Consider the following 15,783-nt stretch of genomic DNA (forward strand, 5'->3'; position numbering starts at 1 on the left):
AACCCCTTTGGGTTCTCCTATTATTCTTTTTCTTTGTAGCACATACTTAAATTGATATTTTTGTTTATTTAATGTCTGTCACCACTACTAGAATATAAATGTTTCACGAAGGCAGAGACCATGTCTGTCTGTTTCATAGTTTATACCATCGCCTTATGTCTGTACACTCAGTGTCTGACAGGGTGCCTAGTAGATACTCAGTAAATATTTGATTAATAGAATAAAGGGAAACATCTAGAGTGACTCCCAGGTTTCTACCCGGGATAACGGTAGATGCGGTACCCTTCAGAAAAATTGGACGTAGGAGAAAGTGGATGTGGGAAGACTCAAGATGGGTTAATGGGGGCACTTGGAGTCTTCTGTTCCAAAGGACATCCAAGTGGAGGAGCCCATAGGCAGTTGGACACGTAGGTCTGGGCTAGGACGGTATGGATGTGGGAAATGTCAGCATGAAGGTTCCCCAGGAAAGGGCCTAGAGTAGAGGACACCTGAGTATAGAGTCTTGAGCAACACTTTCTTACAAGCAGTGAGTGGAGGGCGAGGAGCCCAGCCCAGGCAGGAAACAAGTAAAAGGCGGCCAGAGAGACTGAAGGAGAACCCGGGGGAAGGGTGCCAGGGAGGGGGATGTTTCAGAGAGGAGGCAGGGGGAGCAGCATCAAATAAGTACAGCAAAGCAGTGAAGAGCGCTCAAGTGTCCAGATTTGGCAACATGGGGGTTCATCGAGAACCATGGAGAAACGCTTTTGTGGGTGGGAGCGGATAGCACAGGTGAAAAGTGAATGAGGAAAATAGATAATAAAATCTCATTTATAATATATACGTATATATAATATATACATTTCAAAAACAGGTAAAACTGTATTGCTTAGGAATGAATACATACATAGATAGGAAAGCTATGGAGCAAAACGAAAACATGAGTATCATAAAAATCAAGCGGAAGGTTGTGATCAGGAGGTTCATACGGGAGGTCTGAGGCCCCTATGCTGCTGTCATTCTTGGCCTGGAGAGGCCACAGAGTGTCTAGATGCACTCTTCTGTATGTAGATTTCACACTAGAAATACAGAAGAAAAATGTTTTCTAACCTCCCAGACTCCCTCACCACCATTCCCCTCCCCTGCAAAAAAGGCAAATGAGAGATGTGGAAGGAGAAATAATACTGCAGGCTACTGTTGAAAGACTGCTGGCTCTAAAGGGAAAGGAAGAGGGAATAGGTTAAGGAGAGCTTGAAACTACAGTGCAGAATGTTTTGAATGGAAGAGATGTCAGCTTGTTTATAAGCTGAGGGTAAATGGACAGTAGGAAGATTCTGTGATTGCAGAGCTGACGGAGCAAATCTCAGAAGACGCGAGCAGAGACGGCGTCGACAGTCTGGGGCAGAAGTGAGCCGTGGGGGTGGGGTGAGCGTGTTGGCAGGAAAGACAGTTCCTGTCCGAGGTCCAGTTTTCACTTTCTTCAGTGAAGTAGACCAAGACTGAGAGGGAGCTGCGTGCTGTGCACAGTAAATTAAGTCCTGTGATGTAGATGCTGGCCTGCACTGAATTTTTAAGGTGAGAAAGACACTATTCAGTCAACAGTTTCTGAGCACCTAATCTGGGTTGGGCGCTCGGCTAGGCATGCAGAGGTAGCTGGAGCTTATGTGCGAGTTGGGAGAAAGAGACAGAGACGTAAAGAGTTGGCTTCATCGTATCATGCTAACTGCCGAGATTACAGTGAGCACCATGAGGCTGTGGGTTCCTGAGTGACCTGTAAGTCAAGCGACGTCTGGCTGCTGAGTGACAGCTTGATTCAAACCGATCAGAGCTGTAAGTAATACAGGTTTCCAAGTCACCACCTCTGAGGTTACTGCACTGATACCATGTCCCACCCAACTGTCGACCCAGCCCTGAGAAGGCCACAAACCTCAGCCATATCGTTGCTTTTGGATCCACTGCTCTTGCTGTTTTGTAGTTTAACTATGGCTGTGTGTGTTTTTTTTTTTTCAGGCAGCCAGCTCCGATCCGAGGATTCTGGATTGTCCCTGACATTCTGGGGCCTACGATGATCTGCATCACCAGTAACTACGAATGCCTCATAAGGCCTTTACTGTACGTCCCCCTTTGTATTCCCACGCAGCTCTCATTAATTCTGCAGAATCTAAGCTGGGAAGATGTCCTTAGTAACCGGACTGAAGATACATGGTTTATGCTTTGGTTTCTGACTTGAGGGTTGGAGGGAGGGTTATTTCTGTTGCTCCTGCCATCTCTGGAAGGATTTATTTAAGGCATAATTTCTGGCATCTCCTTTAGCTAGCGGAGGGTTAAGAACTTTACCCAAGTGTGGAAAGAATACTAAGATACTGAACTCCATCATTAATATGAGTTAGATTTAATGATCTTTCTTTTTCTTTTTTTAACCACGCCACATGGCATGCGGGATCTTAGCTCCCGGACCAGGGATCGAACCCTCGCCCCCTGCAGTGGGAGCGCAGAGTCTTAACCACTGGACTGCCAGGGAGGTCCCTGATTTAATGATTTTAAACTTTATGTGCCAGGCTCAGAAGCAAGCCTCCGGCAATCAGAGCAACCCTGCACTAAAGACAGCACCGTTATCCTCATTTTGTAGAGGAGGGATCAGGGACAGAGAGGTTATGTACATTGGCCAGAGTCACAGGGAACACAGAGAACTGGGCTGCAAAGACCGGGCTTTCTGACTTCAAAGTCCAGTTTCTCCATCTCTGCCAGACTCATAGGCACATCACAGAATATGTAGACGCTGGAAGAAAGGTGGTATATAGCTGAACTCATAACCTTTGTTCCCCTTAAGGAACCCATATTAAGCTATAAGTACCGTTTTCAACAGCTCTGGAAGGTCATTCTGAGTTTTATAAATGCAGTTATAGGAGTGTCTAACAAGCCACTGGAGTACTGGAACACTAGACCCCTTTCCCCCCAGTCTCTTGGTGTCATTTGAAGGCATGTGCTTCTAGATATTGACGTAGTTCAAAACACTGGCATTAATTTCCTGTCCTTAGAAGGATTTCCATACTCTTTGAGAAGTGACATCATTTGGAAAAGAAAATAATTCACTATCAATTTTGTGATATTTATACTACAAGAGACTAAAAACTAGCAAGACTGAACAAAAGTAATAAAATCACTACAAAAAACTGCCTTTTTGCCTGTTGCCTCAGCATGTTTTTAAAATCCTACCCTACCTTTAGTAAAATAAGACCTAGTCATACTAGGATACTTCAGAATAAAAACATGAATCCCAAAGGCGAAAAAAACTTCTAAATATTAGTGACCTAGATACCTTCAAATCATGTTTCTGCCAACTCTCTGAAATACAAGTTGTCTATGAAGTAATGTTATTAACAAACTCCCAGATTTGAATCATTGCAAAGTAAGTCATTGGCCATGCTGTTAAAGTTTGCAGTCTTTCAAGCTTTCTGAAATTGCCATTGAGAGTATTTGTAACACTTCATAGTTTCTTATATCCTCAGAATTCTGGATAAGTGTGATTTAGGTTTTCCTATACTTACAGCAAGTAACTCCATGGTAAATTTTATTTTTCTTTTATTTTGCAGAAGCACAGTCCATCCAGTGTCTCCTCCCCTGCTTTGTACCCGAGAGGATGTTGAAGTGGCAGAGTCTCCCCTCCGTATTCTGGCTGAAACCCCGGATTCCTTTGAAAAACATATTAGAAGCATTCTGCAACGTAGTGTTGCAAATCCAGCATTTTTGAAGTATGTAATTTAGGGCGTATCAGTTCTAAAAACTGGCTCCCTTCTCTGTTTTGTAATTACTCTTCAGCCTGTCCTCAGCTATTTCTTTTCGTATACTTTTTACTATGTTGGAGTTGGAAGAAACACAGGGCATATTTAATCAGCTAGTGAGAAGAGAGAGAGAATACACAGATGTGGAAGCATTTGAGAAAGACAAATAGGAAGTGTAAAAAGACGTGAGTCTGTCTTCAGTTGTTTTACCCAGCTGAGCAAAGTAATGACAAACTTTTTTTTTGTTTTTAAGATCATCTGAAAAAGATACGGCTCCTCCTCCCGAAGAATGCCTTCAGCTCATCAGCAGAGCCACCCAGGTGTTCAGAGAACAGTACATTCTTAAACAGGACCTGGCAAAGGAGGAGATTCAGCGGAGGTAGGATGGCCCTCTGTTCACATACCAGTCAGTCCCTGGCTGGGAGCTGACACTGTATAATGGCCTAGACCTGGCTTTTGATTAAATTTCTTTTTGTTCTTGAAGGGTCAAATTGTTATGTGACCAAAAAAAGAAACAACTAGAAGATCTCAATTATTGTCGAAAGGAGAGGTAAGTGCCAAGACAAGGGAGAAAAAAAAAATAGTTCAGCTAGACTGCAACTGTGTCTCACCCTAAGATACTGAACCACATTAGCTGGCTTCACCATCAAGGTGCACTCCTAGAGACTCTTGCTTTTTATGCCATTAGGAAAAGTCTGCGGGAAGTGGCCGAGCGCTTAGCTGACAAATATGAGGAAGCCAAGGAAAAACAAGAAGATATCATGACCAGGTCAGTGGGCCGTGTAACTGTATAACATTCCGTTCCCTACTCAGGTCAGGTACTACTAGTGTTATTAAGTCCTCGGGTGCTAGATACCCCTCTGAGGTGTATTCTACGGAAGACAGTGCAGTGATGCTTTCCCCAAACCCATCCTGTGGAGGCCTCCTTCACAGACACCAGATTCCTAAATTAGGAGCTTTAGTTAGGATTGTGTTCCTCCTAAGGAGCTGAGATGTTTGCTTACCTCTTCTACAGGATGAAAAAAGTACTTCACAGTTTTCACTCTCAGCTCCCAGTTCTCTCTGACAGTGAGAGAGACATGAAGAAAGAATTACAGCTGATACCTGATCAACTTCGACATTTGGGCAATGCCATCAAACAGGTAGGAATGGACACAAGGTGGCTACCTCTGGTACTTTTTAAAGTGTTCCTTCTACAGAAAATAATTTTATAAAATGTAAAAAGAACATACTGAAACAGATACTATGAAAATGTATAGCAAACCATAGCTAAAGTGTCTGTGTTCTGTTTGATACTCAAGGTTACTATGAAAAAAGACTATCAACAACGAAAGATGGAAAAGGTACTAAGTCCTCAGAAGCCCACCATTACTCTCAGCGCCTACCAGCGAAAATGCATTCAGTCCATCCTGAAGGAGGAGTAAGTACCAATCAGCTGTTAGTGCGAGGTAGTTTTTCCTTTGCAAAATGCCAAAATCAACCTTTCTTTGCCCAGATAAGACCACTTGACATTTGCATGTCAAGTAATTACCAGGACAGGAAGTGTATGATGCTGATAGATAAGGACTTAAAAGTTGAGAGGGTTAAAAAGGATGTCTTTCTTTATAATTTTGCTGTGTGGTCAAGGTATTCCCCAGTGAATATGTTCAAAAATATTTCCAGCAGTTCCACTACTATATTTGCTACCTCTAGCCTTAAACGAATTACCATTACTATCCATCTGAAACCTTAAGCCGTTAATTCTAGCAGAGCACTTCTAAGATACTTCAGTATTACTGAGGTCTTACGAATCAATATTAATGGTTTATTCATTTGTTGTATTACCCAAAGTGAGTAACTTTATGATTTTACAGGGGTGAGCACATAAGAGAAATGGTGAAGCAAATTAACGATATCCGAAATCATGTAAACTTCTGACACCACCAGGAACAGATTCACACCTGAAATTAACACAAGTGAAGGCTTAAACTCATTGTAAAACGAACAGGTAGCATTATCTAATTTATAAAGAGGCATTTTAAAGGATGAACTTTGGTGTGGTTGTTCATCAGTTTTTATACTTGTTTTATAATGACTGAATAAATGCTTTTATTTAAAAATTGGAATGTGGTTTATATACAAGCTCAAGTATATGATTGTATTCAGCAAGGGCCTAGGATTTAAAAGGAAAAAAAAAGCGCCCAAGACTTTCAGCTGCACACTGCCAGACCTCGGTGAACCCTACTGAGTTTTCTTGATATTTGAACAAGAATAAAAGCTGCATTTTAACGTAGCAGCACCAGAAATATGACTCTGAAGAGGGACAGAACCCTAGAACTCAAAGGAAAAGGCCACACAGTATACTAGACAGCAGCTTTTTTAATTTGAACACTTTCTTCTTAAGGACACGCCTTCAGTACAGTTAACAAATGGTTATACCTGAAATCTGCTCACAGCAGAACTCGGTATCCACAATTGCAAGGCCACTGCTGGCTCACTTCCTCGACAGGCAGTATTTCCTTTCAGAGCTGAGTTCGGCTGCGCTCTGTGTCCCAGTACATGTCACTGAGTGGGTATGAGGTGCACATGTAGGATCTCAAATGGAGAAACAAATAGCTTGGTATACAGTATATGATTTTGTCTTTTAGCATTAGGTAATATTTTTATACCTGCCAATGAGTTCTGAAAGGTAATACTGTACCTGCCTAGAAATGGCTGAGTGACTGCCAATTAAAAGCCACATGGTAAGGTAGGTTACAGGTAAGAGGTAAATCAGGTTAGACATGCATGAGAACACGTGTACACAGACTGAATACAAGCACAGGAACACTCGTGAAACCCAGCTGACCTTTTCTTTTGTCTTGAAGGGCTAAATACTACCTTCTAAATCAGTTTCCCATTTATAAAGAAAACCCAGTTTAAAGAAGTGTTTCATACCAGAAGTAGAGACTGTTAACAAAACCTAGTCTCAGTTTGGGTTTTTCTAGCATATTTTTCTCAAAACACTGGGTTCCAACAATTTGCATCTGCCACTGTAGAGACTGCTAACAGTTTCCTAATCATGAATTTTATTGGCCCAGTACCATCTTATGGAGAAAAACATCAGCATCAGCAAGGTACCCCGTCTCAGCCAAGCAGTTCCCTGGGAGTTGTAGTTCAGTTCGTTCAGGAAGGTTATGAATTATCCATCTTGATTTATGGTGCCAATTTTAATAATCTGAAACAAATTAGCTTGGAGTTTATCCAAGGGACTAGTCTGACACTAATATAATTTAAAGTGATTGCATTTTTGGAATTAATAAAATTCCCTGTAACTCAATGAGGATACATGTTTCCTTTAAAGGAAACAGAGTAGTACTTTATACAAAGGGACTTTAGACCAATTAAAATAATGTTTCATGCATGCAAGCCTATAGCACTATTTCCATAATTAGTGTTTACTTCAAAATTCATAATCATGAATGTAAGACTACAGCAATAGCCCAAGGAATGAGGTATGTAGGCCTTACCTTGTCCTGTCCTATGGAAGACAGAAATAAAGATCTTTAGGGCTAGTCCATTATGACTTCATTTATAACAATTAAAGTTGTAGCTTTATGTGAGCCAAACAAGCTACTCAATCCACTTAATTTCCATATGGTTCCTTCAAGTACTCTGCCGTTACACAACACCAATCACAAAAATTTGAAAACAACAGTTTTACTTTTGAACCATCTGTATGATGAATTAAACGGTGTAGTCTTCCACTGGCTAACAGTACTGCAGGTAAACAGTGAATATAAATCCATTCTGTGCTTTCTGCAACACTTCATAAGGCTACGGCAAAGACAACCTGTTCATTGAAACTTTATCCACACAGGAAAGGAACCTAATCTCATAGAAATGACAAAGCAGATTTCCAAACTGGTCAACTAACTGGGTTTTCCCCAACTTCACCATAAGCATTATCACACTCCAGGTCTAAAATATAAAAGAAAAATACAAAATGGGTATCTGCCAAACCTAGTTATCACCATTTTTGTATTTGACACTTTTGAAACAAGTATGTACTCAGGCCCACTGACTCGAGTTGAAAATAAAATAAGCAGCAGACTTATAAATTTATACTAGATGTTGTCAGACATAGCTTGTTTTATTAATATTTTTTCCACTGATCCAATAACTAAACTAAAACAGTTTTCAGGAGAGTAGATGGTGCCAGTTCACCTTGACCCTGGTACCTGTGAGTCCACGAAACTTACCCAGGTAGCAGGAAAAGTGCTTCCAAACAGTTTCTTGTGCTTTTCCTTTAACTCAACTTCCAATAGCCCCAGCCAAGTTTGCAAGTCCTCATAATTAATTCGGTTCCAATTCCATTGAATTGGTTGTCTGCCACCGTCTTATGGTTCTCAGGCAAGTTTCAGTAGCATTTAAGGTCCTCCAATGCAAGATAAAATGGTTAAAAAAAAAAATACACTGAGCTAGGAAATACAGTCACTAGCCAGTGGGCTGCTCTCAAACTTCATATTTTAATATAAAATATTCATACGGCATACCCCACCTCTGTCTGCTAGCTGAATACTGTTACTGATGAACTCTAGACAACAGAAACAAATTCTCTCTTGCAACAGCTATGAACAGGAAATGCCATTTCAAACACTACTGGGACGGTGCTGAAGGGCAGGGAAATGTTGACTAAAGCAGGCAAGGAAACAGCACTTCCTCCATCACCAAATCTGATCCCACACTCCCTGGAATCAGGTCTGGAGTCTGGCTAGCGTTCCCAGTTGAAAGGTCTTTTTTACTGCAAATTACCCTGGCTGTTTGCTGCTCCGTGCCGCACAGTCTCCCCACTAGAATTAAGCATTTCTCCAGTCTTCCTTTTTCTGTGTGTGACTTCTTCTTCAGTTAAGAGTTAAATAATAATTAATGTTGCTCTAAAGATGAGTTAAAAACCCAAAGTGCAGGCTAGAGTCCTGCCATGAGGGTGTCATGTCTCAGGGAGCTGGTTAATGTCTGTCAGTTTGGTATCGTTCAGAATTGCCCGGATTCTCTCCAAGGAGTCTGCTTGCCGGATCCGCTCTAACTGCACCTAGAGAAATAATGCAGCGAGGTAAGTGCAGACGGCTCCTGCCTAGACCTTCTGGTTTACTCTGACTGGTTTAGCTGAAATGGAGATTAACTCAACAGAAACTACTCACTTCAAAGAAAAGAGGCAGCAAGAACAATTAAATCCAAAAAACAATTCCCCAAAGCTGCTGTGTAACAGACCCAGTATAAGGTGCTGGGACTATGGAGATGAATGAGACCTGATCCTTGACCTCTGAGAACCCACAGTTCAGCTGGGGGAAAAGAACAAGCTTATATAGAGTTTTAGCACAATATACTAAATGTCACTATACCAGCTTGGGGACCTAGAGAGGGTTCCACAGGGAGGACAAAGCTAAGCAGGGCCCTGGAAGAAAGGAACAAGGGGGCCATGCTTCCAGAGGGAACACGTGCTGTGGGCAAGGAACCACAAGTAGTTTTTAAAAATTAGAACATAGAATATAAAATGTAAGGCAGAGAGATGGACAAAACGTAGGGATAGGCCTGGCTGGGAAGAGTCTTACATGCTACGCTAAGGACTTTATATTTTACCCTTAAGGGCCAGCAAGGAAGAAGAAAAGGGTTTCCAGCTTAAATGACCAGGCCGGCATTTGGAGCTGGGGCAGGGGCAGCCATAATTTCTAATCCTCTAGCTATTGTCAGTGGGCCAGTCAGGGATTAGCAAATTCTCCTGGGTACCAAGAACCCCAAAAGTGCCTCCTCAGCGTTCTGTCTAGGGGTTCCCCAAATGCCTCACCTGAAGGGTCTGAGAAAGCTTTACAAAATCTCTCTGGACTTGTTCACTGACATCTAGTTCTGTCTGCAACCTCTGAGCTTTGTTCTTCTCTTCAAACATTAGTTGTTCAACAGTTACCTAAAAAAATACAAGGTTTGAATGAGGATTAATGCTGAGAGCCATACGTCAAATCACTCAGGAAATCTAGGCACTTGTCGTTTCCTACTACTAGAGAGGAAAGGTGGGTGCCCATCATATTCCTGTATCCTGTTAGTCTCCCTTTGACTCTATCTTTACAGGGCAAGGGTGCACATTGCCTAAGGCACTTGTTCTAGGTCCTAAAATGAACTGAGTATGAGAGCCAAATTAAAAATGAATGAAAGCGCCGCACTCCACCCCTCAACCCCAGCAGCCTGGTGACAATGATTAATCATCAAAAAGCAGCTGCACGGGGCTTCCCTGGTGGCGCAGTGGTTGAGAGTCCGCCTGCCGATGCAGGGGACACGGGTTCGTGCCCCGGTCCGGGAAGACCCCACATGCCGCGGAGCGGCTGGGCCCGTGAGCCATGGCCACTGAGCCTGCGCGTCCGGAGCCTGTGCTCCGCAACGGGAGAGGCCACAGCAGTGAGAGGCCCGCATACCGCAAAAAAAAAAAAAAAGCAGCTGCTGTATGATCAGTAGCTGTCACAGCAACAGGACAGGATCTTTAGGGATTTCCTCTTGACAACCACAACAGTCAAGCATCTGCCAGGAAAATTCTCAATGAATATGCCTTAGGCAGCCCCAGCTATCCCCCAGTCTTCCTTACAGGGAAACTCTTCAGGAGGACCCCCTGTGCAGGAGCCTTTCTAAAAACAGAGAACTATTAAATAACACATACACAACATTTTTACACTTAAAGGTTAGATAACAGCCCACCAAAACCAAGCTTCCCCCCCAGTTGGCCCCATGCATTTTTATTCTGACAGGACTAATCAGAATTTAGGCAGCAAATATGGTTCAGTACAGTATTCCAGAAACCAATCGAATGGAATGGCACTTCCACAGCAATGCTTCTGGCTATGGCAGCGCCAAGTTTGGTTCATGGCCTTTAGCTCAACGCCTAAAAAGCCAGTTAAGCCTGTGACACAGACCTCCAGAGCTGGCAGTGTGCACATCTAACCCAACTGAGATAAAGTCATTCCATTTTCTTTCTGCAAGCGGAGAGTCTTGCCAACTTTCAGAAGGTGGCACTATTTCAAAGCAGGAAGGCTTTGTTTTTTAAACAGCGAAGATGTGATTCTACATTCTTCACACTGCTTTTTTACGAAACTACCAACAAAAATGTCACCTTAGCAGCAGTTTCTTTCTTTAACTGTTCTTCCAAAGTGATCTTCATCTCCTGAAGGCTCTCAAGCTGTTGAGACTTCTCTCTTAATGTGGACTCCAACTGTGAAAAAGGGAAAAGCTGAAACACACAGAAACTCCCTACAGGTCACAGCACATCTGCCTGGAGGAGCCTGCAGCCTGGAGAAATGCACCCAAGCTCACATCCTCCTAGGCCCTGGATACTGGCTATGCTTGGAATGCTCTTCTTACCCTTTGATATCTGTGGATCTTCTATTGATTCTTCAAGACCTACTCTTTCTCTTATTAAACATTTATTAGGCACCTCCTATGTTCTAAGGCCTGGGGATGGAAAAATCAGGAGAGACAGACATGTAAGTTAACTATGCCATGTGAACATGGATGAAGAAGCACTTAATTCTGCCAGAAAAGTTGGGAAGGGCTTCCTTGAAGAGATGACATCTGACCCTTAAAGGGTGGTAAGCGGGAGGCGGAGGGAGATACTCCAAAAAGAGGGAGTTGACGTATAAAAAAATGAGTTAAAGAACTGAGGTGAGCTCTTGCTACATTACAGCACAGAGTTCTGGGGCCCTGGAGGCTGAGGCCGGAGAGGCAGTGGTGAGGCAGGAGATCCCAGCTGGGCTATAGATAAAGGGAACTACTGAAGGGTTTTAAACTAGACTGCTCACAGTCAAGTGAGCAGTTTCAATATGAAAATGAAATGAAATGAATGAATATGAAAATGCAATTTGAAGGGGATCAATTTTGGAGGCAGGGAAAGAAGTTAGGCTGTTACAATGAGCCAGGTGAGCACTGAAGTCAACCCAAACAGTGGCAGAGGGAGTGGGAAAGGTGGGACACGTTGGAACGCTGGCGACTTTTGCCAGTGTAACCTGATAGCACAGTGGGAGCCAAAGCCTGATTGTAGTGGGCTGAGGAGTGACTGGGAGGTCAGGCAGTGGAGATGATTCTTTCAAGAACTCTGGGTATAAAAGGAAGAAGGACTGGTAGCTGTAGAAAGAAGTACAATCCAAAGAGAAACTTCTCCCCTCTTACCAGGAGACCTCTGAGATTGGTTATGCATAATGGAAAAGACAAATAAAGAGGCAGAAGTTCAAGGCCCACACTGGAAGGGGAAGATGGAGAGGATGCCAGGAAAAGATGTGACATCACGACCCAGTCAAAGCACATGTGCAGTGACATAAGACTAGTCAGAACAGGTCACCCTTTCCTCTGAAGAAGCGAGAAGGCTGGGAAGCAAAGCAGGAGAGCATGCGACCGAGGAGCTGAAGGTGGGCCCTGCTCACGACAGGGGCACAAGGCCGCCACGCGCTGTCACAAGGGGGCGAGCTGAGCGGCGACTGAAACGTCCACTGTGAGGAATGGAAAGGAGAGGGGCTTCCCTGGTGGCACAGTGGTTGAGAATCTACCTGCCAATGCAGGGGACACGGGTTCGAGCCCTGGTCTGGGAAGATCCCACATGCCGCGGAGCAACTGGACCCGTGAGCCACAACTACTGAGCCTGCGCGTCTGGAGCCTGTGCTCCGCAACGAGAGGCCGCGACAGTGAGAGGCCCGCGCACTGCGATGAAGAGTGGCCTCCGCTCGCCGCAACTAGAGAAAGCCCTCGCACAGAAACGAAGACCCAACACAGCCAGCCAGCCAGCCATCCACCCATAAATAAATAAAATAAATAAATAAATAAAATAAACAAAATTTTAAAAAAGAGCAAATGAAAGGCTACTGAGCAGCACCTGGAAGCAAGACCACGCAGTGTTCCTCATTCCAGTGGAACCAGCAGCTGGGGGCAGAGGCATAGAAGGTGGACACCAGGATTAATCCAGGGTTAGGCAGTATCAAGTGAGGGTAGCACAAGAACAAGGAATCGGGGGCTTGCAGGAGTTAGTGGGAGACTAGTTGAAGAGGCAAGCCATGTCAGATGCTGCTTAGAAGGAAAGAAAGAAAGAAGTTGCTGAAACCAGCGGAAAAGGAAAAGTTTAAGGAAGTGAAGGTCTGAATGAGGTACTCAGACAGATGAACCTACGGGATTAAGGGCTGGAAAGATGGTAGACAGGGGTCAGGGGCATGAGCGTGGAGTGAGATGTCAGAAGTGGGGCAAGGTGCAGGCAGGAGTGTGGCAGGGCAGGGCAGCACAGCAGCAAAGGTCATTGAGTCAATGAATAACGAGGCCAGTAAGCTGAATGGGGTCATCTACCAAAAGGTGTTCATGGTGTCTAAGAGAAGGAGACTCTAAGCCAACTAGAAAACATCACCTCCTGTTTGTAAAAGATTTTGTAGCTTTAAGTATCTAAGTATTTTGTAGCTTTAAGTATCTATCATGTCAAGACCACAGCTTGCCTGTCCTTCCACCACAGTGGAAGCTCCAGGCTAAGTCACATCGTAGTCTTCCCTGTACCTCCTCCAGTCAACAGAGAGCAGGCTCTCATTAAATGGTCTCTACCATCATCACGCCCATATTCCACTGTATTTTTCCCAGGAGTTGCTTGAAGGCAGGGACTATGTCCTAACTATATTTCATTCCTTGAGTCTAGCACAGTAGGATTCAATAAATAAATACTGGCTGCTGACAGAGTCAATCTGAAACTCATGAAACTCACCTGTCCTTTTTCTACTTTTATTCTTTCTAATTCAGCTTTTAGGCTAGAAATGGAAGCTAGGAGGAAAAAAGGAGGAGACATGTTAGCATTTATTCATTATTTTGCATTTAAATTTTTTCTTAAAACACCCCTTTCCCCCATAAGCTCAATCTCATGCAATGAAAGTCAAATGTTGTACTGAACACAGTGGGCAGAATGGGGGTGAGGGACCAACACCCCTTTCTCAAAATTATCCCCAACCAATCAGCATCATAATCAAGCTCAGGAAAAGTGAGAGTCCACATGAGAACACCATGGCATAAACTGTCTCTGCATCAAATACCTACACCTAGCTCGGGGGTGGGGTGGGGGGGAGCTAATCCCAGCAGGAGTCTGTTAACACTTCTGAGTTCTGCAAGGAAATGCCACCCATCTACTCATATTCCCCAGTGTCTGGGTTCAAGTCCTGAATTTCCTATCTATTAGTAATTGCCAGAGAGGCCACCAGAGCCCCTAAAAAGATGAGTTTTGGGTTTTTTTTTTTTAACTCCTATTCACTGGATATATCAACATCCAGAGAAAGGGACTGAGTCCTTACTTAGTTCTTTCCTATACTTTTTTGTTTTCTACATTCTAAGACTGTTATAACCAGAGAAAAAGTTTTATTTAGTGCCTTCAATTCTAAACTACATCACTTTTATCTTCACCTATTTCTTCCTTGCAGTTTTCTATTTCTAGCTGCAGAGTTTCTTCGAGGTTTTCTTTTAAACACTGTTCTGCTTGAATCTGCTCTTTCAGGAAAAGTATTTCAGCCTTCAGCTTTTCTTCCACGTGATCTGCTGCTGTCCGCACATTAATGATGTTCTCACGGTATTTTAATACCAACTCCCGGAGCGCCTAGATTCAAGAAACAAATGGATATTGGGTTTATAAGGGTGAAAGAAAATAAACAAAAAAAGCTAAAGATTTTCTGCAACCAGAATTTCAGATGTTGTTTTAGACGGTTCAAACTTTAGGACTTTGAACTCCAACCCACTCTTGGCTTCAAGGGGCAGGTGTTATGCCATGTTATTATTCAGTATGTTAAAGAAATAACATTACTAACCAAAAAACGTGTATGGGTGAACTACATATTTTTCCCTCAAAACTGTTTCATAAATGGAAAAATTAAAATTTGAAGTGACTTACAATGTGGGATTCACTATGAATAGCTTAGACACTTCCACTATTACCCGCTTAAATTTGAAGGGAGTTAGTGAATGAGGACCAAAAAGACTGAAACTCAGAAGCAAGTATGAACTCCAAGAGGACAAAATGTACTTACTTATTCATTTATTCATTCAAACAAACACTTGTTGAACACCTACCACAAAAGCAAAGTACTGTTAGGCCAGAGGCAGGTATGGCAAAAAGAGGCTTTCTAAGGTGATCAGCTGTTTTTCTGTAATAAGTTCAGTTTAAATCTTATTTTATTTTTTCCCTAAATTGTTGTTGTCTTCTTTTAAAATTCCTCCTCCACCCACCCCCGCAAATATCCTCCCAATTATATCCTAAAGCAACTCTAAAGTAAAAACTGGGATTCTTAGATTACTACCAAATGTATATATAAATTAAAGAACAGCAGGAAAAAAAAAAGGCAGTTTTTCTTGAAAAACTGTATCAAGAAAAATTTCATAAGATTTATTACAGAATCAAGGTTTACAGGCTAGACTGGTTATAACCTTCAAGGATTCGTGGAATTTTTTTTAAATCTAGGTACAAAAAGTCCTTATAGAATATGGAAGAGAGGAACCTTTCCTGCCAAGTGAAAAGTTTAACAGAGGTGGGAAGTGGTATGCTGACAGCAAAAATAGACAGGTCCCCAACACCTTCTCCTTGATGAGATCAGTCACCAGTTCAGAAAGGAGAGAGAGCTCTCCAGAGTGTCAGTAACCTGAGCTGAGACCACAAGCTGGGGGAGGGCAGGGAAAGGAGAGAGAGAGCAAGGAGCTAATGGCAGGGTAGGCAACGGAGCCTGTGTAAATGAGCAAATAAAAACAAAAACTAAGAGTCATGTTAAAATCTATATGGGAAAAAAGAACGAGGTCCAAACAGTAGGGGTTGAATCTTCAGGGTAGGATTAGGAAAAACTGTTACTTACAAAACTATAAATCTCTGTAATGTCTGACTTTTAAAAATTTAACAATTATAAATTTCTTTTAAAAAAAAAGAACCGAAGGATCTTACAGGAAATATATTTTCTATTTCGTTTTGAGAGTTGCTCTATGAAATCTCATCTTTGCCTATACTGTTTGTAGTGTTTACTTGGGTTTAGCCTAAGAT

General features: G+C 42.7%; 2 protein-coding genes across 2 annotated transcripts in view; one reads left to right on the forward strand and one right to left on the reverse strand.

Moving 5' to 3' along the window:
• The window catches only part of NUP88 (nucleoporin 88), a 30,394-nt gene extending 24,537 nt beyond the window's left edge, over positions 1–5,857 (forward strand). Inside the window, exons 11-18 of the mRNA XM_059998045.1 lie at positions 1,987–2,088; positions 3,570–3,728; positions 4,012–4,137; positions 4,243–4,308; positions 4,447–4,527; positions 4,774–4,900; positions 5,060–5,178; positions 5,612–5,857. Coding sequence (XP_059854028.1) covers positions 1,987–2,088; positions 3,570–3,728; positions 4,012–4,137; positions 4,243–4,308; positions 4,447–4,527; positions 4,774–4,900; positions 5,060–5,178; positions 5,612–5,675 — 844 coding nt within the window. The 3' untranslated portion in view covers positions 5,676–5,857. The remainder of the gene's footprint in view (positions 1–1,986; positions 2,089–3,569; positions 3,729–4,011; positions 4,138–4,242; positions 4,309–4,446; positions 4,528–4,773; positions 4,901–5,059; positions 5,179–5,611) is intronic.
• A 2,369-nt stretch (positions 5,858–8,226) lies between these two features.
• RABEP1 (rabaptin, RAB GTPase binding effector protein 1) overlaps positions 8,227–15,783 on the reverse strand; it is a 101,819-nt gene continuing 94,262 nt past the window's right edge. Inside the window, exons 14-18 of the mRNA XM_059998044.1 lie at positions 14,169–14,358; positions 13,483–13,538; positions 10,870–10,968; positions 9,562–9,678; positions 8,227–8,808 (exon numbers count right to left, since the gene is read on the reverse strand). Of these exons, the coding sequence (XP_059854027.1) occupies positions 8,707–8,808; positions 9,562–9,678; positions 10,870–10,968; positions 13,483–13,538; positions 14,169–14,358 (564 nt within the window). The 3' untranslated portion in view covers positions 8,227–8,706. The remainder of the gene's footprint in view (positions 8,809–9,561; positions 9,679–10,869; positions 10,969–13,482; positions 13,539–14,168; positions 14,359–15,783) is intronic.

This window comes from Delphinus delphis, chromosome 19 (genome assembly GCF_949987515.2).
Source record: "Delphinus delphis chromosome 19, mDelDel1.2, whole genome shotgun sequence".
NCBI lineage: Eukaryota > Metazoa > Chordata > Mammalia > Artiodactyla > Delphinidae > Delphinus > Delphinus delphis.